The 25,204-nt window shown below is 48.8% G+C and overlaps 2 protein-coding genes across 2 annotated transcripts in view; one reads left to right on the top strand and one right to left on the bottom strand.

Annotated features, from left to right (window-relative positions):
• The window catches only part of LOC122364913 (stimulator of interferon genes protein-like), a 44,599-nt gene extending 24,287 nt beyond the window's left edge, over window positions 1-20,312 (bottom strand). The window contains exon 1 of the mRNA XM_043335721.1: window positions 18,982-20,312. Coding sequence (XP_043191656.1) covers window positions 18,982-19,800 — 819 coding nt within the window. The 5' untranslated portion in view covers window positions 19,801-20,312. The remainder of the gene's footprint in view (window positions 1-18,981) is intronic.
• The window catches only part of LOC122364915 (MAM and LDL-receptor class A domain-containing protein 1-like), a 16,455-nt gene continuing 5,644 nt past the window's right edge, over window positions 14,394-25,204 (top strand). The window contains exon 1 of the mRNA XM_043335722.1: window positions 14,394-14,876. The gene's annotated coding sequence lies outside the window, so the exon portion shown is untranslated. The remainder of the gene's footprint in view (window positions 14,877-25,204) is intronic.

Below are 25,204 nucleotides of genomic sequence, written 5' to 3'. Positions count from 1 at the left end.
TCGCATTGTAGGGGTAGTTGGATGGACCCGCGTCCCGCCCCCTCGGTTTTTCGCGAATAATCTCGCTCAAAAAGCGGACGATCGCGACGAAACTTTCAGTACCCCAGAGTTGATCAATTTTACACATGCTCTTTTTCTTTCATGAACTTGACCCAAATGACCTTTGACCCCTGGCCTTTTTCTCGAGACCATGTTTGACCGAAATCGCGATTCAGCGTATGTCAGATCACAATGTCCGCGCGTTTCCAGTCTTTTTTGTGTTGTAAACGTCCAAACATGTCAAATGATGTTCGTCCCATGCGGCATGCATTACGGTGGGTGCCAAGGTCACGTAAAGGTCAGGTCAGGGTCATTGATCTTTGAGGACCTTGATTCACTTTTTCGAGTTTTACATGTTCCTGGCATCCGTTTGAACACTTACTTAGTAGTTACGAGTGAGCGAGCGAAACGAGTCTTTTCAATATAACGGAAAAAAAATCTCAGTATGAGCGGCCCGGCCCGGCCCGGCCCGGCCTGTAACGCTTTTGAGAGGCTTATATCTCAGCAACCGCTAGACCGATTGGCCTGCGGTCTTTTTTGCTGGGTAGCCCCATCCCTTCTATCCCTTAACCCTCGCCGGCCGAGGGGGGGGGGGCGGGTGCCGCCCCCCCATAGGGTTTTTTCGCGATAGCTCCGAACACGCTGGCGATAGAGAGCTGAAACTTGCCATACCTGACCTTTGATCCAAGCCAGATCTTTTGACACCAACCGCATTTTTGGGTCAGGTCAGGTCACTGACCTATGACGTCATAAGTGAACCTCTGCACGGTCTTCAAATGTCGCAACTTCGCAACGCCCTCACTGCCAGAGGAGATGTCACAGGGAAATGAAACTTGCAGGAACTAGTATCCATTATGAGTCCCACAACTTGTGTTCAGGAAACCAAACTTCTGAACTCAACATCAACTCTATTCGCCACTGAGCAAAAAAGCGAACATCGGGCGCGCAGCTAACCGCCCATCACACGCAACAACAATGACACGACAGCAAAAAAAGAGAAGCAAGAGATGGAAAAACGGTCAATCACAAAACAAGCAAATCACAAATTCCACCTCAGAAAACACTACCCTTAAAGCAATAAATCAATAAAAAAACACCAATTGATTTTAGAACATTAAACAAGGCAAAAAATAACCACGAAATACAGATGGGGCAAAGGCACGCGTTTGCCGCGACATCTATATCGGCCGCGGACCATAACCCGCGCCGTCTGGCGGCACATCGTTTTCTTCAACATTTTCTCCCCACCTGAAGTAACTACTTCACACAACTAACCAATACGCATAACAGCCTGGCAAGACATACGAGCAACCCTAACACTGTGAAAGATAACATCAACGAGCGACTGAATATGATGAACGAGCACAGCGCTGCACGTCACTCACTTATCCTAAGCATCGGGAATTTGCAGCTGTGCTCCCAGCTCCAAATCATGCAGCCGCTGGATTGCGCGTGTTCTCAGGCCCTTTGCCGTTCGAACCTCGGCGGACCTAACAGTGCCGTCCCTACCAGGGAACAGTTTAGTAACAACACCGGTCACCCATCGCATCCTCGGCACATTGTCCTCACCCAACAAGACTACTGAGCCCACGACAAGCTTGCCACGGGTTGAAAACTTCCTAACTGAGCAGGGCAGACTCTGGAGGTATTCCCTCGCCCAAACGGACCAAAATCTATTTACACGCTTTTCACAAAGTCTAGCTCTCTCAGACAGCGCCTTAGCACACACACTGTCCGGATCCTCTAACACCTTGGTTTGGAATCCAGCGCCGCGCCCCAGTAGAAAATGATTAGGGGTCAGAGCGTTACTACAGTCCAGACCATCTCCCACAAAGGTCAGCGGGCGCGAATTGACACACGCTTCGATATCAAACAAAACAGTTTCTAACTCGGCCCTAGTGAGACAGCGCGACCCCAGTGACCGTCTAAGCCCCGACTTTACGGAGCGGATCAGCCGCTCCCACCATCCTCCCCACCATGGGGAACGAGGCACTATCAGTTTCCACTCGGGAGCCAAATGACCGAAATAATTCTGTAACAGAACGTCAGCGCCTACAAACGTCCTAGCATTGTCTGAATAAATGATAGACGGCATACCCCTCCTGGCCGCGAAACGCCGTAAAGCCAGCATGAACTGTTCCTGAGAGAGCGAGTCGACTAGCTCAACATGAACGGCCCGCGTAACAGCGCACGTAAACAACGTAATGTAAAACTTCTTCCTTGGAAAATCTACACAAAACACCGGACCGGCATGATCCACGCCAGTCACTGCGAATGCCGGCGCCTCAGTGACCCTGGTCTCGGGCAGCGGAGCGGCTGGCTCGCTACAACTCGGAGCGTCCTGCCGCCGGCAGTCCACACAACTGCGTTTTACCCGCTTAGCAAGACAACGCAGCCCAACAACCCAGTAAGCTCCCCGGATCGCAGTAATGAGAGCCGAGACGCCCGCATGACCCATGACAACGTGCTGATCACGCACCAATAACTCCGATACATGTCCCTTTGGCAACACAACCGGATGTTTCGCCTCATATGCTAAATCGGACAGCTGGATCCTACCCCGAATGCGCAGAAGCCCATCATCGCCCATGAAAAGCGTCAAATCGCGGACAGGTGAGCTCTTGGGCAGTGGCCTGCCCCTCTCCACAGCACTCACCTCCTCTGGGAACGCAGCCTGTTGCGCGTCCCTCACCAGAGCTGTCCTGGCCTCCGCAATCTCATCACCAGACAGCTCAGACTGTCGCCTCAGACCAGGGTTGCGGCAGTTGAACACAAACCGCTTGACCCACGCCACGACGCGAGTCGCCTTACGAAGCGATCCCCACCGCTCCACCTCAAACAGAGCTGTGGGGTTGCCAGATCTCGACAGCAGTGCCATCTCTTCCCTCGGAAGACTCGCCTCCGGTGAAGCGCTGTCGTCACCGTCTGCAGACGGCGGTCGACCTGCCGAAGAGGACAGCCACTCGGGCCCAGCCAGCCACAGGTCAGAACCGATTAGGCTGCTCGCCGACACGCCACGGGTCAACAAGTCTGCCGGGTTCTCCTCTCCCGCCACGTGAGCCCAGCTCGAAGGGCTGGTCAACCGCTGGATCTCTGTTACCCGGTTAGAAACATACTGCTTCCACCTGCTGGGATCCCCGCGGATCCATCCCAAGGCAACCATGGAGTCAGTCCAGCAGCGGAGAACCACACTCTCCGGCAATCTCAGAGCCCGTCGTACAAACACGAGCAGACGCGCAGCCATCAAGCTAGCCAAGAGCTCCAGCCGCGGCAGACTCAGCTCCTTTAGAGGAGCCACACGCCCCTTAGCCATCACGAGAGACGCGGCGTATGATCCATCCTCACGAGCGGCACGCAGGTATACTGCGGCACCATAGCCCTTCGGAGACGCATCGCCAAATGCATGCAACTCAACACCTTCTCCATCATTCCAAGGCCTCTCTGTGAAACAGCGCGGGACCTCAAACTCCTTCAACTCGGTCAGACCCTTCACCCACTGCGAAAAGGTCAGGCTGAGGTCATCTGGCAGTACGGCATCCCACTCCAGACCCAGCTGCCAGATGTCCTGAAAGAGCAGCTTCGCCATCATTGTAAATGGCGCGACAAAGCCGAGCGGGTCGTACAGCCTCGCAATGAAGCTGAGCACGGCTCTCTTAGTGGGAACGACATCTGCTGGCAAACAGACGCCGTCAAAACAGAATGCGTCACGACCCGGAATCCAGCGGACCCCAAGCACCTTCACGGGCCCGCACTCAGCCGACGACACGCCATGCACCATATCAAACACTGCTGTACTGTTGGACGAGCACTTCGTCAGCGTCATTCCAGCATCTGCCATTACAGTCTGTGCCTCCTTCAGCTTAGAGCAGGCGTCACTCTCAGTGTCAGCACCAGACAGGTAATCGTCAACATAGAAATTCTCCGACAGATCCGAAATCAGAGGCGAGGACGGGTACTGTGTCAGGTGGTGGCGGATAGTGGCCGCCAGGAGGAAACTCGAACTCCTCACACCGAAAGTGACACGCATGAACCTCATCACCCGTACCCTTCCGTTACGCCACCACAAGAATCGGTGCACGTCCCGGTCCTCCTTACGCAGCTGAACCTGCAGAAAAGCCTTTGAGATATCCGCTGCAATGGCGAACGGCCAGCGCCTAAAGCGCAGAAGTATCTCCAGCAGGCTCGGAACCAAGCACGGACCCACCTCCAAGCAGTCGTTGAGTGAGACGCCGCCAGGGCCCACTGCCGACGCGTCGAATACCGGCCGCACCTTAGTAGTGGAGCTGTCCTCCTTCAAAACAGGCCGGTGCGGCAGGTAGAACACCGGGTACGAGGTCTGCAGCTCACAGCCAGGAACCTCCTCAATAACCCCGGCATCCTCCATCTCCTGTAAAGCAGCATCATAGCGCTCTGCAAGTACAGGGTCCTTAGCCAGCTTTCGTCTCAATCCTGCCAAACGACCAGCCGCCATGTCACGGTTGTCACCCAGAGGAGCACTCCCCTCCTTCCAAGGAAGGTTGACTTCGTAACGCCCATCTCTCTTACAGACTGTAGCATTGAAATGAGCAAGAACAGGATCTGACTCATCATCATCATGTGAAACACCTATGGCTTCCAAATCCCACAGGTTGCGGAAGGCATCATCTGAGACATCGTTAAGCAAGAGGAGCTGACAGGTGGACAAGGTTGGCCTGCCAGCTACAGAGCCAGAGACTGTCCAACCAAATACCGTCTCTTGGGCGACCAAACCTGCAGAAGTACGGAGCAGGCCGTCCTTCAGCAGCTGCCAGTACTGGTCCAGCCCAACCAGCAGGTCCACAGACAGGTGTCGATCAGAACTGAATCTCCCGTCCGCCAGCTCCAAACCACCCAAGGAGCGAACCACCTCCTGTGGCACCTGCGGACGTTGCAAAGGGGAACAAATCACAGGAACCTCCATGGCCCTCAAACAGACTGCATCCGGCCTGGCCATATTGGCTCCTGACACCTCCATTTCATACAACTGACGCTCAGCGATAGCAGACTTGCCCCCACCAAAGGCACAGTAAGTGTTCCTTTCTGCTCTTATCCAAGTTGCACCAACTCTTTTCACCAGTGACTGGCTGACATAGCTGCGATCACTCCCAGTGTCAAACATCAAAGTAGCTTCAACTACCCCCTTACTACCCTTCACATACACACGAGCAGTAGGCAGTACGCTACATTGAACTGGGGGTACACATGACAATGAAGCAGTGGCAGCAGGCCTACTGCCTGAACCCACATGAGCACTATCACTTGAAACAGCATCAGAAGCTTTCACACCCTTGTGAGTAAAGTCAAAGACATGTTTGTAGCAACAGAGCACATTGTGTCTACCCTTGCAGTGAGCACACTTCTCTAGACAGTGTCTGGCTCGATGTCCCCCCTTTAGGCAGACAAAACACAAGTTAGCTCCTCTCACCTTGTCTTGTCGCTCGCTTACACTTAAGCTGAGGAAGTCAGGACACTCAGTAGCTCTGTGTGGCCCTGAGCAGAACTCACACCCAGCACCAGCACCAGGGGAAGCAGCCTGCAGAGCTGCCCCAGACCGAGGCTGCTGAAGCCTCTTCCTCCGACCGCTGTCCCGGTCCACTGGCCGGGTCTTCACTCCTGAAGCTGTAGTCGGTTTCTCACCAGCTGCAGACAGGCCGCTGTAAACCCCAGACTTCACCCTGGAGTTCACCTCAGCCTTAAGCACCTCCAGCAGGAACACCAGATCACCTTCCTTGCCAACACTGTCACGCGCCCAAGCCAGGCAAATGTCCTTGGGAAGCCGGCTCAGCAACAGTGGAGTTAAGATAACCCCATAGTTGTCTCCTTTCACTCCAAGTGACTCAAGGCTCCGCACATGCACTTGAAGCTCATCTTGCAACTTTTGGAGACTGCTCACATCCTCAGTTGCTCTGTCCATGTTCAGCAGACCTTGCACATGTTTAAAGATGATCAAATCCGTCCTGCCATACCTGTCCTGCAGCAGCTTGCTGGCAGTAGCAAAGTTGGCACCAGTCAGCGGGAGCCCAGCAATGCACTGAGCAGCCTCACCCCGCAGAAGGGACCGAAGATAGGCCAGTTTAGTAATGTCCGCTAACTCCTCCTTATCACCAACTGCTGCTTGAAAACACTCCCAGAAGTTCAACCACTTCAGGACGTCCCCATCAAAACTGGGTAGGTCTAACTTCGGGAGTCTCGGCAGACCAGAGGTTCCAGCATTGGAGGCCCCACCAGAGTGAGCAGGCAGGTTCGGATCAATATCACGAAGGAGAAGCTTACCAGCAGTGCGTAGCACCTTGCTGATACCGCTGCGAAAGTCAGCAGCCTCTTCCACAACTTCTGGCAGCTCCGACTCATCAAACTCAATTTCCAGCGCAGCTTGAGACGAATCTAGCGCACTCAACCTCTGCTCGACCTCGGCTTTCAGCTCTTGGATTTCATAGCAATCCGGCTCTGGAGCGCTACACGCCAGCTGGAGGGCCCTGCACGATCGCGTGGCCCAGCCCCTAGCCGCGGCGCGCGCTCTCTTCAATCTCTCCACGTCCATGTCGTCACCAAACCGACCGGCGTGGTATAAATAGACGAAACCAGCGCAGTACTATCTTGCTTCTGGGCACCAAACATCCAGAAGTACTCGATCAAAGATCACTGGTTCTACGTCCCGCAGTTTCGGCACCAAATGTTCAGGAAACCAAACTTCTGAACTCAACATCAACTCTATTCGCCACTGAGCAAAAAAGCGAACATCGGGCGCGCAGCTAACCGCCCATCACACGCAACAACAATGACACGACAGCAAAAAAAGAGAAGCAAGAGATGGAAAAACGGTCAATCACAAAACAAGCAAATCACAAATTCCACCTCAGAAAACACTACCCTTAAAGCAATAAATCAATAAAAAAACACCAATTGATTTTAGAACATTAAACAAGGCAAAAAATAACCACGAAATACAGATGGGGCAAAGGCACGCGTTTGCCGCGACATCTATATCGGCCGCGGACCATAACCCGCGCCGTCTGGCGGCACATCGTTTTCTTCAACAACTTGTATATCTCGGATTTTTCCTAAAGGTCATATGAGGTCAGGTCATTTTCGTGACCTCACCATTATAAGTCAATGGGGAAAAATTCAAACTGCTATTCTGGCACCGGGAACGTCTCCAACTATCTCAAGCACACAGAATCGTGATTTGATGCACTCCTTGCAAGGTTAGATGCGTCACTTTTGCAATGTTGACCTTGCGTGACGTCATTTATGACGTCATCAAGGTCAAATTAGTTTTTCGTCAATAACTCTTGATCAAATTGAGCTAGCGAGTCGGGAAAGGCACCAATGGACTCAGGAAGGCCTGCCGAATCGAATGATATGCGACATGACCTCTTTCGACCAACTTCGTGACCTGGGGGTGCTGACCTGACCTTGACCTGAGGTCAACACCCCAAGTTGACCTGACCCGGACAAAAAGTATATCATTCGACGCGCCTGAGCGAGGCGAACACGATTCTGCCAAAATCGGCGCTCTGCGGCCGTTTTTTTGCGAAGTTATTCATTAAAAACTGAACCGTACCCTGAGGCACTTGACCTGACCTCAGAGGTCACCGGATGACCTAGGACCTTAAAATCGGGTACCAATCTCTGCGTCTCGTAACGGCGCACACGCTCGTTTTTTCCGCGACGCGCTAGCTCCACCAGGGGCGAAACGGCGAGAGGGGGTCGTACCCGCCCCCCCCCCCCCTCGGCCGGCGCGTATGTAGAAAACCAATAGGTCCGGCGAGGGTTAATTGACTACTTTTGATACATCTCAGTGACCGTCGTGGCACGTGCTACGTGAAAAGTCAAGGGTGTTCAAGCTTACGCTTTTTCGAACGTCGCTTTCCCCGTATCGCTACATGGCCCGGGAGCCGAATTAAAAGGGAATGTTCGAACACCCCCGCCCACCAGCAGGGCATGTAATTCCAGGACCCCCAGCGGAGTGCGGGTTATGAAATGCATTCATCATGGTCGTAAAGTAGTCTACAAGAGATTGCCAAGATTCCATTCAAGATTTTGGAAACCATAGAGCGATAGGTAATCAAAAATCGAAGATGGCAATTTGATTGTTCATGGTAGGCATTGGCAGTCCAATGACGTTTACGGCATGTCTGTATGTCTATTCTGTGATTTTATACCCATGATTTTTTTAAAACATGTGTCGTTTTTGTCGAAAGACGAAAACTCAAATCATGGCGTCACTAAAACCTCGATATCTTATAAAACTTGGACCGATTTTTTGGAAACTGTCACAATAAATTTCTATAAATTCCTTACATGTACCTACCTACACAAAATTTGGCACAAAAAACATCGTCCCTATGCTTAAATTCTGCACCAGCAACATTCCAAGTGTTCGTGCTTACAAACGAGCCAATTGTCTATATGGAGTCATGGACTCTCAGCTGCTCCCGGGTCATGCGCATCGCCTCGCCGACTGAGCGTATGCCAGGCTGAGGCGACAAGCCAGCCCGTCACCGCAAGAACGGCGCTGCCTCTCTCCCCCTCCTCCCGACCCCGTCCCCCGACCGGCGCGGCATTCCTCAGGCCACAATAGTGACTCCCCTCCCTCAGCTGACCCGTCCTCAGGTGCGGTGTACACTGGACAAATACCTCTGCCGGGGCTGACGGGGTCCATGTTTGAACAAGGGATTAAGGGAAGCCTTCAAACATCTCAGATGGAGTTTTCGCCGAAACTACCAGCTAGCGCCATCCACCGGTGAACGGCGGTACTAAACTTCATTCGCTAGTTCCCGAAACGACACACCATGCGTACCACCCCCCCCCCCCCCCCCGGCCGGCGCGTATGTAGAAAACTAATAGGTCCGGCGAGGGTCAATGTATCATTGAATGGGAACATGCAACATATGTATATTTGAGCTTGCACCGTGCTCAGAAAGGTTCGGAACAGCCGTTTTCACGACGGTTGACCGAAAGCGCCAAACTTGACCAAATCTCAAGGAACCTACCCTGAAAATTCCATGAACCTGACCCAAATGACCTTAGACCTGTAACCTTTTGGGGGGGAGACCATGTCAGGGGGGCCATAAAACATGCATCGCACAACCCTAGTAAATAGTAAAGTTGGTTCATGTGCTGACCCTTGGTGACCTGACCTGTGACCTGACATGGTATTATCAGTGACCTCTAATAGCAACATATATACTAGGCAACGTACGCCCTATTTTTAACGTACGCGAAACATTTTATCTTTGACCTGACCTGTGACGTCATCGGTGACCCCGAGGTCAATGAAATTGGAGTTCCGTCGACAAATTTGACAGGGCTATCGAACATCGTTTGAATGTTACAGATCCGTCCAGTAGCTTCGGAGATACGAAAGGGGGGCAAAAAATGCCCCCCCCCCCACCGCGCGGAAGGTGGCCGGGAGGTCCACCGCCTGCCGGGTTGATGAGAGCCTGAATGAGAGAGAATGTTTTTAGGCGAGCTTTTAAGGAATTCAATAAAAATACAAAATGAAATCATGCTACAAATTTCATTGCTTACCTCAGGAATGAAATCAGCCAGGAAAGAACAGCAATATTTTTAACCAGTAAAACGCCTTTTGGGGCGACCAACGGAGTGAGTGAGAGGGTGGGCTTTGGACAAGAGAATTTGCAAGGGACACCTCCAACTAACTTGTGCACTGCACCCTACTAACCGATCCCTAGCGATGTGCCAAATTTGAGCGCAATCGGCCTAGCCGTTCTCGAGATCTGGAAGCGGCACCCTGCACGTGCACACGTGCAAAATGGGTCACAACTGACTTTTGCACGGCACCCTACTAACTGGTCCCTAACCATGTACCAAATTTCAGCACAATCGGTTCAGCCGTTCTCGAGATCTGGAATCGACCCCTGCACGTGCGCACGTGCAGCAGCACCCCAGCTGTGGCACATGGATATGCATTGCCTAGTGGGTGCCTACCAACATACCAACTTTCAGCGCAATCGGCCAAGTAATTACCAATATATTGCAACAATTGCAAAACTGACACCTCTTCGTTTTGCACGTGGCACGTGCATAAGCGGTCACCCACATGCATCGAGAATAGTCCAATACTTGGTAGAAGGAATGAAGCTACCCTAGAAAAATCATCGAATGTAAATCGGTCAAGTGGTTGCTGAGATATAAGCCTCGCAAAAGCGCAACCACGGCCGGCCGGCCGCTCATACTCAGAAATGTCCGTTAATCTACGAAAGACTACGCTTGCTTCGCTCGCTACGTAATAATTTCTTCAGACTAACAATGCCTCAGCCATATTGGCACGCTACTGGCTGAAAATAAGTTGCTTAAAAAGACCCACTGAATCGCCACGATTTTAAGTGCATGTCATCTCTATGTATATAAGATCTCTATGGCAATACGCACCAGACCATGTCATCAAGCCGTGCAGAGTACCACGGCTTATTCAAAGCATTGACGTTTGAGTCCTTGATGGCTCAGTTGGTAGAGTGGTGGACTTCTGTGGTGTGGGTCGCTGGTTCGATTCCAGCTCGGGAAGTTTTTAAAACGTACTTACATCTTTATGTTGCAGTACCCGGCCGCTAGGGTCGCGACCCCGTAGAGGTCGCTGCGGTCCCCACGTGACCGACCGGCCGCAGTCACGGGCCGGCGGCGGCGCAGTGTGGGGCGAGCGGGCGGAGGGGTTGCACACTGGTCGGAAACGCTCCAGCGAGAGGCCAGCGGCCCTTCCGCAAAAGTTTTTTGCTTGTTATTCCACAACTAGTGAAGCAAACTTCATAAAACTTTGCATACCTTCTCTGTCATATGTAAGCTAGCATTTGGATGTCAAGCACTAAATATATGACGTGAATCTGTTAAGTTATGACGTCACAATTGAGTATAATACAGGATCTAGCACCACTTTAAGTGAACAAGGGAAATTGGAAGCTGCTATTCGGGCACCGGGAATGGTTTCATGCACTCCTTGCAAGGTCCGGTGCTTCACTTAAGCATTGTTGACTTTGCGCGACGTCATTTATGACGTCACTAAGGCCATATAAGTTTTTCGTCAATAACTCCTGATCAGATGGAGCTAGAGAGTCGGGAAAGCCACCATTGGACTCGGGAAGACCTGCCGAATCGAGTGATATGCGATATGTCCTCCTTCAACCATTTTCGTGACCTGAGGGGCTCCGACCTGACCTTGACCCGAGGTTAACGCCTTAAGTTGACTTCACCCGAACACCAAGTATAGCATTCGACGCTCCTGAGCTAGACAAGCACGATGATGCCAAAATCGCGGCAGTGCGACCATTTTTGGCAAAGTAATTAACCAAAAACCGAGCCCGTGCCTTGTGGCACTTACCTGACCTAAGAGGTCACTGGCTGACCTAAGACCTTAAATCGGGTAGTACTTGCTGCGTCTTATAACGGCACACAAGCTCGTTTTTTTTTCCGCGAGACCGCGAGGCTCTAGCTCAATTAGAGGCGAAACGGCGAGGGAGTTGTATCAACCCTCCCCGGTCAATATAGAAAACCAATCGGTCCGGCCAGGGCTAAATACCGGAATTGTGATCTAATGTAAAAAGACGGCCCAAGGTAACCTGACGCCAGTGACAGGTGTCCTATATTCGCAGCGTCTTATATTCACGAAGGTCTCAATTTCCACTTTCTTCAGCCGAGTGATGGTTACTAATAGCAAGGCTCTCTAAATGCAAGCCGTAATCGCCACGCAATCAATGTGGAAGGCTTTTGATGTCAATACATACATAAATGCAATAATAAAACCATATTGTATGCGCTTTCCACAAAATTCATAAACTCAAGCGCGTCTGTTTTTAATGACCAGTCAACTACGCATGGATGCGTGCAGGCCACACAGGTCAGCGTAAGCCGGGCGCGGCGGCCGAGCCGAAACTGGGGCGGGGCGGGCGGTAGTTGGGTAGGAATAGCGGCTCCTGCAAATTTTGCGCAAATATGCGCAGTTAGCTTTTATGTTGCCCTGGTGTAAATTTAAATCCTGCTTCAACTCACAAAAAATCAGAGTGGGACTAGATGGGACTACCTGTTGTTTCCTTACCTAAACTTTGCAGTAACATTCCAGAATCACTCTAGGAGAGCCCTCATAAAAAAGCTACAGTAGATCTTAGTTGGGGAAAAAGTATACCAAAAAAATTGCACTGACCAGTCGGCAACTTCATAACAAACATTTTGATGCATAATATGTGGGATTTCAATTTGGTGTCTATCAGCAATAAGACTCTGAATATCCGGCTCAAGAAACCTCTTGCTCCGCGTCAGTTTCCGAGTTCTGGGATACCCCATCTTCGGGGGCTGATTACAGTTATTTTTGGTCACTCGGATTAGTTTTTTTGGCATAATTATAATAATTTGATCAATTTCAAATCGATCTATATAAAAAATAATCCGAAACTCCGGAATCGCCCGTGGCCTCTCGTGAGGGCGTTTCCGACCAGTGTGGGTTGGTGCGGTAACTGCGGTGCCGTCAGAGCGGCCGCTGCCGGACAGCGGGAATGCGGCATGATACAGACATGGGAAGGGGGGATAGGTAAATAGTGGATGGATGGATGAAGAAATGATGGAGGGAGGGAAGGAAGGGTAAGTGAGCAAATGATTGAGTCGGTGAGAGAACAAGTATAGAGGATGGAGCCGAAAGATGTTTTTAAAATGCACTTACAGCTTAGTTGCAGCACTTGGCCGCTACGAATAACTACATTACCGATCCTGAGTGGCGGGCGGGGGGGGGGGAGGGGGGGAGGTACCCAGATTTGGGATAGGTTGGTTACAGAATTCCACAAAATACTGACAAGATTATCAATTATGTTTAGTGGGGACGGGGAAGGGCACAAGGAAAGGCACGGGGACAGGACGGAGACGAAGACGGAGACGGAGATGTAGCGGCCAGCAGGAGCGGGGACGGAGACGGAGACAAAGAGAGCGGGAGCGGGAGCGCGGGAACGGGGACGGAGACGGCGACGGAATCGGAGACCAGACATATACAGAGACAGAGACAGAGACAGAGACGAGACGGAGACAGAGCTCGGGGTTACATGAGCAGAGTTAATACGCATTACAAACGGACTACAATGGTGAGCGAATAGGAAAATCCGTTCCTGATACGCATTTACTTGCTCATGTAACCCCGGTAAGAGGCAGAGAGAGACGGAGATGAAGCGGTCAGCGGGAGGGGGATGAACACGGGGACGGAGAAAGAGAGCGGGAGCGGGAGCGGGAATGGAAGCTGGGACGGGAACTGGGACGGAGATGGGGATGGAATCCGAGACGAGACAGATACAGAGACAAAGGCAGAGAGGGAAGACGGAGACGGAAACAGAGTAGGCATAATTATATCTTTAGCACTGAAAACATTACCGATCGTGAGTGGTGGGTCCCGGGGGGGGGGGGGGGGGGGGGGGGGGGTGCAGAGGGAGGAAGGCGGGGGAGGGTCGGGGCGAGTCACTCAGATTTGGGATAGGTTAGTTACAGAATTCCACAAGATACTGAAAAAATAGCGAATCATGTTTAATATTACGAGCGTACCAATATACGTATAGCGTCTTGAACTGGGACATAAAAACGTATATGTATCTGCGGCGCTGGCGGGGAAGAAGCCACTAGCCAGTACTTTTTTCAGTACCAAGAGGGGATTGGAGTGGAGGCAGGAGGGGAGAGGAGGGAAAGGGAGGGAGAGGAGGGAAGGGGAGGAAATCGAGGGAGGGAGGGAGGGGGGAGCGAAAAAGTGCGATGAAGGAGACGGGGAGAGGAGGGAGAGAGACGGATGGGGAGGGGTAAGTAAGCATACGATTGGATCAGTGATCGACAAAGTCAGAGAGCGGAGAGGAGGGAGGAAAGAGGGATGGAGGCAGGGAGGGAAAGAGCAAGGGAAAGAAAAAGAGAGAGAGAGAGAGAGAGAGAGAGAGAGAGAGAGAGAGAGAGAGAGAGAGAGAGAGAGAGAGAGAGAGAGAGAGAGAGAGAGAGAGAAAGAAAGAAAGAGAGAAAAGCGGGCATTATGGACGGGACGGGCAGGAATTTATATATAGATGTTCAAACGACGATTAGCGCCGGTAGGCGCGGGAGGGTGACCTAGGACGGGCAGGGATTTCTATATAGATGTTCAAACGACGATTAGCGCCGGTAGGCGCGGGAGGGTGACCTAGGACGGGCAGGGATTTCTATATAGATGTTCAAACCACAGTGTATATAAATAGTTCAAACGACGATTAGCGCCGGTAGGCGCGGGAGGGTGACCTAGTGTGATGGTACATACATATTTCATGAGGAACATATAGGTCCTGAGAAATAGCTCTTTCAAAAGTAGCATTCATTGTGAAAGACCCTGTAGGTGTGCATATGTCGGAGAGACCTCGGCGGCGGCGATAGTTGACCGCTTCTGGCGGTCAAGGGGGGAGTGTAGCCGCCGACTACGTTATTATGTTTTTGTTCCTTTCTTTCTTTTCGTTTCCTTTACCGTGCCCTATCCTTCCCTGCCCTGCTCTTTGGTTTCGGTCTGGCTCTTTGTTTGCGCGCTCTAGTTTAGTTTCTGTCTGTGACCTCAGGCTAGGTCACGTGGTGTCTGTGCCCGGGAGCGATGGACCGGGTCAGTGCGGTGAGGGAGAGCGGCGGCGGCCAGGGGCCAGTCTGGGTCTGGTCTGAGTGGTGAGCGGGAGAGCTACGGTCCGTAGCGAGTGTGAGCGCACAACGAACGGGAGAGTGCACGGGAGAGCGCGCTCGATAAGTGACGAGAGAGGTGACGAACGGGAGAGCGTTGAGCCGCTTCACCGAGTGCAGCTGGAGTTCCAGTATATCATTCGAGGGCGCAATTGCCGGTAAGAATCTATCTGTACTGATAAGTTTTTGATTGATATTGATGTTCGATGTTTCAATTATCGGGGTTACATGAGCACAGTAAATACGTATTTAGCCGCTAATTCGAATTAGGAACGCATTACCGACTCATGTAGCCACCTGCTAGTACGAATCGGCGATCCGATCCGCGGTTACATGAGCAAAGCAAATACGTATCACGATCGGATTCACCGCTAATGCGAATCAGGAGCGTACTACCGACTCATGTATCCACCTGCTAATACGAATCGGCGGTCCGAACAAAATCCGCTGAGAAACAGGCTTAGGAGCGAATAGGACCAAGATACGTATTACAGGAACTATTTCTTCCCAAAAAGAAACATTAAAATGCAAAATTATAGGTACCTTTTTCATTTTCTTCTTTTGAAATAATTATTAAAAAATTATGTCGGTATTTTGTCATGTTTTCAAAAATAAATATCGTGAAAACCAAAAAGTAAAAATCTAAGTACTTTCAGTTGAAACATTTTTCTGACAGCACTACAGATGAATCAAGAGAGGCAAGTGCCCAATGAGTCAAAAGCAAGACAACTTTATGTTCAACTTTTTTTGTTAAGTTAATTGAGAATGATCTGAGCAGATTAAATGCAAAAAAGACATAAGATAATAAATTTTTAATTCAGTCACCTCTATTGCTACGGAAATGCGCCACATTTGTATGCTATTCCGTTTGTAATGCGCATCGGGCCGAGAGCCAAACTAGATCCGTTTGACGTCACTAAAACGAATTTGCTCATGTAGTCGGTGCCGTGAATAAGTTCTAGGGAGCTGATGCGAATTAGCGTAGTACGTATTTGGAACGGATCGCACATGTAGCCGATTTGTACGACTCGGACCGGAACTGGACGTATTTCACAAGAACTATTCTTTGCTGAATGGAAGCGTCAAAATGCAAAATAATAAGCATTTTTTATTGAATGCTTCGTAGAAAATAGCAAAAAAAAAATTGTTGATATTTTTGTTTAGTCTTTGAAGGTGAATTCGGTAAATAGCAAAAATAAAATGAATGAAATATTTTGATGGATAAATTTATTCTGACCACCCTGCTGTCGCTGCATGGCTAATCAGTGCTCAGTGATTTAAAACACGAAATCTTTGTTTTCAATTTTTGATTTCATGTTTATTTTTAATGTTTTTGAGCATATCAAATGATGTTATATCGTGCAATAATAAAAATTTAGTTCGGTCGTCCCTGTAAATGCCGCAACTGCGCCATGACTGTACGCTAATCCTATTCCGTTTCTGATGCGAATTACCGGCCGTCGAGGAGTCAGCCCGGGTGAGCCAAACAAGATCCGTTTGACGTAGATAAAACGAATTAGTCTCATGTAACCGGTGCCGTAGATACGTTTGTGGGGAGCTGATGCGCATTAGCGTAGTGCGTATTTGGAACGGATCGCTCATGTAACCCCGGTAAATGTTAGAAAGTTTGAGCCAGACCGATCGATTTAGCTATTTATTTACGTAACATTCAGAAACGATGTTTTAGGGATGTTCGTTGTCGTTTTCAGTGTCATGGCGTTGAACGATGTTGTTCTTTCGCAGCAACGGCAAGTATTGTCACGCAAAGGCGTGTGTTCGCGAGTACCTATATCGAGTGTTGGCGTTGTGCAATACAGCCAGTCGCGGAGCACGTCCTTTTTTGGTGGAGCACCGGGGAGCGGCTACACTTGGTTTACGACACCAGTGTTTGAAACATGCGAATAAACATGTCTTGTATTCGTTGAGGCACTTTGTTTGGACATTTGCAGGAAGCTACGGATGTTATGTATCCTGAAATATTAAGATTAGTCAACGGTATTATTTTAATATGCACGTGTTTTGATAGCTATAATATGGTTTATAAAAGTAAAAAGGTTGTATTAATAGAATCGTAGAAGTATATTTTTAGTAGATGAGTGTTTTCGTAGATATACCATGGGTGTAAAAAAAAACCTCCTTCAACTGCTCAGATATGTACTATTTGTTGAAAAGGTCTTCTAGGGTGTTTTGTAACCGCGTAAATGGGGTAACGTAGGGGTAATAGCATACTTTTAAAAAAGCTTCAGGGTAAGTTAACACCGTTAACGTTACATCATGGTGTAGTAAAACACCCAACCCTGCTAACAGTGTTCTATTAGCTTCTTCTTGGTGCTCATTTAGAAGCCAATGCGAGTAATTTAAGCGGGGAAGGGACTAAATTAACCTGCCTCAAAGTGCTCAGATATGTACTGTGCAATTACACCGCTAACGGTGTTAATATTTTTTTTTGTGTGCGTATTTGACATCGTACACCAATATAAATAGCACCATCGTGTTCCTAAGCCCCAACTGCATACGATAGACACTTTTTTCTTAAAAATTTTCAACTTTAAAATTTAATCTTTTTTACCTAAAAATGGTCTAACCTAAGCTAAATTCAACTCAAAATGACCTCGAATGACATAAACAACATCGAATTCGAAATCTATGGCCTAAATGAACCATAAAACATGTGTCACGTGACCGATGCAAGACATTAGATTTCCGTGACCTGTGATGACCTGACCCTGACCTGAAAATCAAAGTTCAAGTTTGGTACCCTTAGGGTATCTAAAGCATCTACTCACGAGTATGTAAACCGAAAATGAGCCCGATCTGACTTGTAGGACGGTGACCAGAGTCCAAAATGTGAACGAGCAAATTGTCGATAATTTTTACTTTGACCTGACCTGTGACGTCATCGGTGACCTCGAGGTCAATGAAATTAGGTTCCGATCGACAGTTTTTCCGGGGCTATCATTATACGCAGACCCCAGTGGGGTGCGGGTTAATGAGAACTGAGAGGTGCCTGAACCACTGATCAACAGCCAAAAATGTACAGAGAGGTGAGCATTCGTTTCTACCTAATTCGAGGCCGCTGATTCCAAATCTGGTCACCGTTTAGCCCCATCGGGCTCAGTTTTTTGTCTGGTACATACTGATGCCTTAAATTCTCACTTTTTATGCATTGTTGTTGGCCTATTGTAGATATCCTTAGATCTAGATTATATATCTTTTTAATCCATATTTACCACAGCCAGGCAACACAGATGAGCACAAAACTATTGAATTTGTTGGAACAGAAATGTATATCACACATCACAGCGCAATGTAGGTAATCACATATTGTACAATCACGGCAAAGTGCAATCAACCAACGGTATGGTAATCCATCTGTGCTACCTCTCGACCACACAGGCAAGATTTTTGGTCATTTCAAACACTTTGGCATCTTCCTCTCGCTCAGCAACTCTTCTTGTTAGAATCGCTTCTGATTCTTGCTTTGTCTCCTCCCCTGCTGACGTTCCTCTCTCTGCAGTGTCCAGCAGTAATCACCCATCATATTGGGACCAGACTTGCCCTGATATCTGCTCTCCATCACGGCGATGTCCTGATGGAACCTCTCAATCAAAATATCACCAATATTTTGATTGTCGAAAGTAAATTGGATCACTAGCCATGTAATATAAAGACAGAATAACAAGCTGAGTACATGCACCTAAGAAAAGGACGCAAACATACTGTAATTCCAAAACCTAACACGATACCCCATTTCTAGTGCCAGATTCGTATTTTGCACCCTAAATTGCCCCAGACACAGAGCTTTTTCCTTCGGAGTCACCGGCAATGTCATATAAAGGAAGAGGGAAATGTTGAAAATAACCATTCAGAGCAGATACACAGACATACTGGATCTCAAAAACCTAGCCTGATACGCCATTTCTGATGCCAGATTCGTGTTCAGCGTCACAAATTACCACAGAAATGGGTATTCTGCTTTCTGTACTATGACAAAAGTCAAATTTTGTTGTTCAGTGATTGAAATGACAACAAAATATCTTAATTGTAAAAGCTTCGGCAGGTCCTGAAGCGGCCGTTTTCTAAAGTCGGTTGAAATTCTTCCACTCATTCAAAAATGATCGCGAAAAAAGTAGGGTCTCAAGGGGTGTGACGTCAACAGTAAGTCCATTTTCACGAATCCCTACCAGTACCACCCATGTAGGAAGATGCTTCCTACCTACAAAGTACAAGGTGCTAATTGCTTATGCTATGTTTATTGCTTACCTTCTCCGGAGTAAGAAGGCCATGGCGATCGTGATCCGTGAGTCCCCTATCACTCAACAACGCTTCCCGCTTCATGGGCACCACTATCAGCATTCGATTTTTCGATGTGTAAGCTCGAGTATCATCCTGCAGCTCATTGCTCGTCAAATAGTCATTCATGCGCTCTTTGAAGCTAGCCTCCGATCTGTTGTCGTAGTCCAGTGTCTTCGTCAGATAGCCCATGTAGAAGGCCCAAGCAGCGCCCTGGGCATAGCTGATTTGCGAGCTTTCCAAAACCTCTTCCAGCAGAACCTTCGGCGTGCCGACATAGTTAAGAGTCACTGCCAGTATCGGGGCGATCAGCACCAGGAACCAGTGGCTGAGCATCAGCCATAGCACCTCCGACGACACCACAAGCTGAACAATAACGATCCCCAGAAGCGCCAGGAAAGTGTGCTTGTCAAGCTCTTGGAGGCCGTGGCTCCCGGCGCCCGTCGGGAGGCCCAAACACTGCCACACTTTCCACTCGCCACCCTTCGAGACAAGGAGGCGAGCGCCGGTCGAGACAAGGAGGCGAGCGCCGGTCAGGCAGAGACCGCACAGGCACACTTGAGTGAACGCGAGCCACAGGCCGTAATTAAAGATCCATATGGCGCACACAGGCACAGCCACCACCACCGGCCAGAACCACCAATCCACCATCAGCGAGCCGCGGCTCTCCCCAGTCGACGGCATGGCTGGAGCTCGCCTCCCGGCACCCGGCGTGCGGCTCGGCTCGACCAGGAGTGGCCGTCCGCTGCGGCCGCGTGGCGCGGCGATAGCGCCCTGGCGAATCAGCATGGGGCGGCCGGCGAGTGTCGAGTTCTGATGACATCATGCTTCTAATCGTTGGTGGAGTTGCTTGGCCTTCGTGTTCATCAACTGACGCCGTGAGATGTTTGTGGCGATGCTCAATGGCAGCGAGACGCGGTACGGTACGGGACGGGACTAAGTGTGCAGTGGTTTATTTGTACACTGTTGTGTGGTAGACCCGTGCGTATCAAATGATACCCCCTCTCAGATGAGAGTCCCGTTCGTGGTGTCTGTATACAATATGCAGTGTGCTTCCGTTGGACGGGTGGCGGGTCACCCCCGTCTCCCAGTCCCTGGCCCTCTCGTGAGTCATGCCGGATGGATGACTCGGGGTAGCCTGTATGTACACTGTCGAACGTCAGAGGGACATTTGATTGCAGCAATGGCAAGCAAGGGTATAGGCGACGGTATAGGCAAGAGTGTAAGCTGCAAGACACTGATTGCTTATCATGCACGGATGCACTCGGGAAGGCTGCCAGCAGTCACCCATCCCATGCTGGTCATATGATACGTTATTGTCATCCGCAACAGCCGTTAGCGATGGCATCCCTACTACCTACTCGAGCTGCTTTGACCTTTGAAAAAAAGAGTTGCTTTGACCGTTACACATACCTACCAGACGGAACAGTTCAGTCGGGGAAACTATGGTAAAATCTGCCATTTTTAGCAGTCTGCTATTTTTAGCAGAATTCTGCTAAAAATGGGTACGAATCTGCTAAAAATGGGTACGGTAAAAAGTACTGTTTGAAAACTGGTCAAACATTCATCTTTCACTCAGAAACACACTATTTTGCATGCAATGTCTATGTTGCAGGCACTTTAGAAAATCAGTCATTTTGTAAAATGCCTAGGCATTTTACAAAAAGACGGCTGTTTGAAAAATGACTGAACGCAACCAGGCTTTTTTCAAAATGGCTAGCCATTTTACAAAATGACTAGGCATTTTGCAAAATGCCTGACCAGCATGGAACGTAGATCCCACACAGATACTATGGCCAACAGTTTTTGGACGTCTTCCTATACCCTATAGGTACGTGTTCAGCCTGTAGCTGATCGATTTGAAGCTCTGTGGTAACGACAATGCTGAGTAACGACCAGGTTGAGTTGCAGACTCGGCTGTAGCATAAAGCATCGTTTAGTTAACGCTGTAAAAACTCCCAAGTACCTACATCAACGCCGTTCATGTTCTGCTTGAAACTAGACCTAACAAAACCAGCTGGAGACCGGCCCTAGTCAATAGGCAGGCCTGGTTGATGTAACAATTACATGTAAACGAATGAGTGTAGTCTTTGTTTGATTGTGCCATTACGGACAAAACTGCATTATGTATTTGGACATTAAAAACACGTTCGAATTTAATTATAATTTCCCATTCCTTCTCTCTCATCCTCACATTTTAACACGCGCAGTGGAAGGGGGGGCGGATTCCGCCCACCCCTCCTGTTTTTCGCCAATAACTCGCGCCGCAAGGTTTTCTTTAGGTTTTATTCCTAACTTTTCTTTGGATAAAAAAGCTCTCTGATCACAATGAATATTAACCCGCGCCGTGCTGGGGGGGGGGGCGTTTTTACGCCCCCCCCCCTCAGGTTTTTCGCGAATATCTCAAAAACGGCGGCGCGCCGCGCCGCCGTTTTTGGTACACGTGTTCCTACATCATTTCCGCACATGTTGTGAAAATTTCAGACCTAGGCCGTTCAAGGTCAGGTCACCAGGTCACGTCAAGTGACCTTACCTCAGAAAAAGTTCAAAGGCTCGCTATAGCTACACCGACTGAACGATCACTTTGAAACTTTCAGCGATTGATATGAGTAACAGTATGTATAAAATGTATATCTCGGATTTTTGATATCTGTGACCTAAGGTCAGGTCAATTTTGCGACCTCTCCATTATAAGTCAATGGGAGAAAATTGAAATGCGCCTCTTTTGGACGAATATCGTTCAAAACGCTCTCAAACATCGGTTCATAGGTAAACATGACACACTGAATAGGAAAAATGCACCTGTGACCCCTCTGTGTGCCCCTGAGGTCATCTCAGGTCATGAACGGTCGCCAGCAGTTTTTTGGCTATAACTTTTGATAGAGACGTGCTAGAGCGGTGAAAACACGTCAGATGTGTTCAGCTCGACGATACGGATCGACTGATATGCAACATGACCCTTTTCGGTCAGGTCATGACCTTGACCTGAGGTCAAATTTTCAAAATGACCTTTCAAGGTCAACAAATAGTTCATTCGACGCGTCTCGACGAGAGGAACACGATGCTGGCAAAAGTAATGTCATGGCGCTTATGAGTCAAAAGTTATTGACGAAAAAACGTTTTTCGTAAAAACGGCTATTTTTGGAGTTTTTGCCCTCTGGAGGCTAAACCGTTGACCTGAGGTCAAATCTGAGAACATTACTCAGAAAGGTCTGTAAAAGGGCTATCGAATGCGCTTTTCCGCGGCGCTGTAGCTCTATCGGTTCCCGAGATAGCCGTTGGCAGTTTCCAAAATGTTGAAATAGTCAACATTTTACCTTTGGTGACCTCTGGTGACCTGACCTTTGACCTGACCCAAAAAATGACCGAAGTGTTTTCGTCCTTATTTTTGACGCTCTTTCGATTGCCGCTTACCGCGTGTCGCTACGTGGCCCAGGAGCCGAGTTAGACGGGGGGGGGGCGTGAAAACGCCCCCCCCCCCCCCAGCACTCGGCGGAAAGTTCAGGCCACCAGCACGGCGCGGGTTAAAGCAATAATTAACAAAACACGATTAATTTTGCTCTGTGGCAACAGCTTTGAGTACCTACTTGCATGGTCCCAGTTAAAAATATCAAGCTCCACATCGGGAGAACCATCAGGTCGCTTGGCGTAGGACGAGAGCGTTGGTTTCAGAAGACACTAACGACTAAGTGTGTGGGATCGAATCCTCGCGATCTCTAATAGTTTTACAGATACAGGCCGGCATAGGGCCAGTCGTTTGTTGACGCTCCAGATCGATCATTTTAAATCCAGGAGCGTCGCTGACGTGGGGGTTGGAAATTTCGCGGGCCTGCACTTCTCAAAAAAGAGGTAGGGGAAGTTGGGGGAACGCCGAAGACTTTTTTTCTGACGCCCGTAGCACGCAAGGTAGACAACATAAGCTATTCTTGTTGGCGTCATTCGAGAGGCCAGTCTTTTGCCTTTCAAACATACCAGGCGCATTTGATGAATTCGCATACCGTTAAGCGCACAAACTAAAAATATCAAAGAAGTGACTTTTTCGGCGTTGCCCCGGACTGCGGGGAAAGCCGAAAATGGGAGAAATGATCTACGGGGAATGCCGACATTGATGTTTTGCCATTTTATCTCAAACTTTATCCAGAATTGATCAAAGCTGACACGCGTTTTAAGAGCTTGAGGACGCGGTGCACACTGGAAGTTATAATTGTGTGATATGATAAGAACATGCCAGGTAAATCATTCCTTATAGGTAACAGGCCGTTGTGTCGGTTGAAAGTGTAATTTGTGTGACTAAAAATACGCGTTGCTATTCTACAGCAGTAAAGTCCACGTAGCGTGCTTTTAACACGTGCGTAATCGCACGTTTTCGGCATTACCCCAGCCTGCCATACTTTCATTTGCAGGCCCATAACTTTTCAACGTGCTGTATAAATTTCAAATAGGCAGCACACTTATGCAAAGACATGCTAAAGATTACTTGACCGAATTGGCCAGACAAACGGTAGCATAATGAGTAAGAAATGCAGCTTCAAAGGCGCATGTAGTACAAGGGAAACGTACCTTGAAAACGCTCTTGGCGCCCTCACAGTCGAAGTATTCCGAATGACGACTCGTAACAAACATGCGATAATTGTAGTCACTTAAGCTTCAGAGCATCACTGACAGGTGGCATCCATGTCTTACGGTTTTCGAAATATCTCGAATTTCGGCTTTGCCCCAACTCCGGCATTGCCCCAACTTCCCCTAGGTATGGACTTCCCACTGCTGGACTCCTCTGGTCATAATGCTGGACTCCTCGGTCCACCTACACGCTACCAAAAAGTATATTATTAGGTACTCGTATCTACAACACACTGCTCAGCCATTTTGTAAAATGGCTAGGTATTTTGTAAAATGCCTAGGCATTTTGCAAAATGACTGGAGAGTCAGTCATTTTGTAAAATGCCTAGGCTTTTTGCAAAAAGCCTGGAAAATCAGGCATTTTGCAAAATGCCTAGGCATTTTACAAAATGACTGATTTTCTAAAGTGCCTGCAACATCTATACTACAATTCTCACATTTTCAAATGAACTATCATTTGCCTAAAAACTTTAAGGAACAATGCTGTAAATTTTGCTGATTCAGGAAGCCCCAAATATTATTAGAAACTGCTATTTTTAGCAGCTGCATCTGCTAAAAATAGCAGAAGATATATCTATGTATCTATTGATTAATGATGAAATGTACATGTATAACTGAGCTTTGGCACCCCACGCCCACTCCATCCACCAGAGGAGGCAGTACACTGTTGCCTAGCAGCACCATCTTAACCCTCGCACGACCAGGCCATTTCTCATAACACGAACGACCAGGGGGGGGGTTGTTACGACCCCCCCCCTGGCGTTTCGAAACGGAAGGTCGTAGAGCTTAGCGGAAAAAACCAACGGATTGCTCTCAACGAGATCTCGCGATTGGTGGTATATTTTTTGGTCCTAGGTCAACATTTGACCTACTTTTGACCGGTCAAAGGTCACATTTTCGGAAAAATAGATTTTTTTCAACTTTCGGCGGCGATTGCGGCAAAACGGTGGGAGATATCGACTTGAAACCTTCACTATCGTGTTCCTTGATCAATTCTCTATCGTTTGGTATGTATTTCGTTTCCCTAGCTCTAAAAATGGCGCGTTGGGAGCGCCGGAAGTCGGCAAGGTCACAGTCGGCGGCAGAAATTCGAAAAATCAAAATTTAAATTTTTGAAATCTGATTGTATTTTTGGATTTGGGAGGTCCATTTGCTCCCTATAGAAGCTAATATTGCTGCATATTCCCATTGAGGTGACAAGAATTAGCAAAATAGTGGTTCGGGCGCTTTTCAAAAATAGTACCGGACGCTGTTCCTCTTGTGACGTCATAGCTCCGTGACCTGACCTGACCTGGTCAAATTTCTTATACCATATGATAGCCAATACTTGCCCCAACATGCATGGGAAGTTTCATCACGATCCATCAACCGATGTCCGTACCACCGGCAGGAAACCTCGGGCGTTGGCACTCAGTTTGTGAAAATCCGGCCGGAGGCTGTACCTCTTATGACGTCATAACTCCGTGACCTGACATGACCCGATCAATTTTTTTTCGGCAAAAGATGCGCAAAGGTTGCCCCATAGGGTATTGAAAATTTCAGCCCGCTACGACAAGCCGTTTAGCGTGCACTT

Source organism: Amphibalanus amphitrite, unplaced genomic scaffold (assembly GCF_019059575.1).
Source record: "Amphibalanus amphitrite isolate SeventyFive unplaced genomic scaffold, NRLGWU_Aamphi_draft 000707F_arrow, whole genome shotgun sequence".
Lineage (NCBI taxonomy): Eukaryota > Metazoa > Arthropoda > Thecostraca > Balanomorpha > Balanidae > Amphibalanus > Amphibalanus amphitrite.
This window is presented reverse-complemented; position numbering and strand designations above follow the sequence as displayed.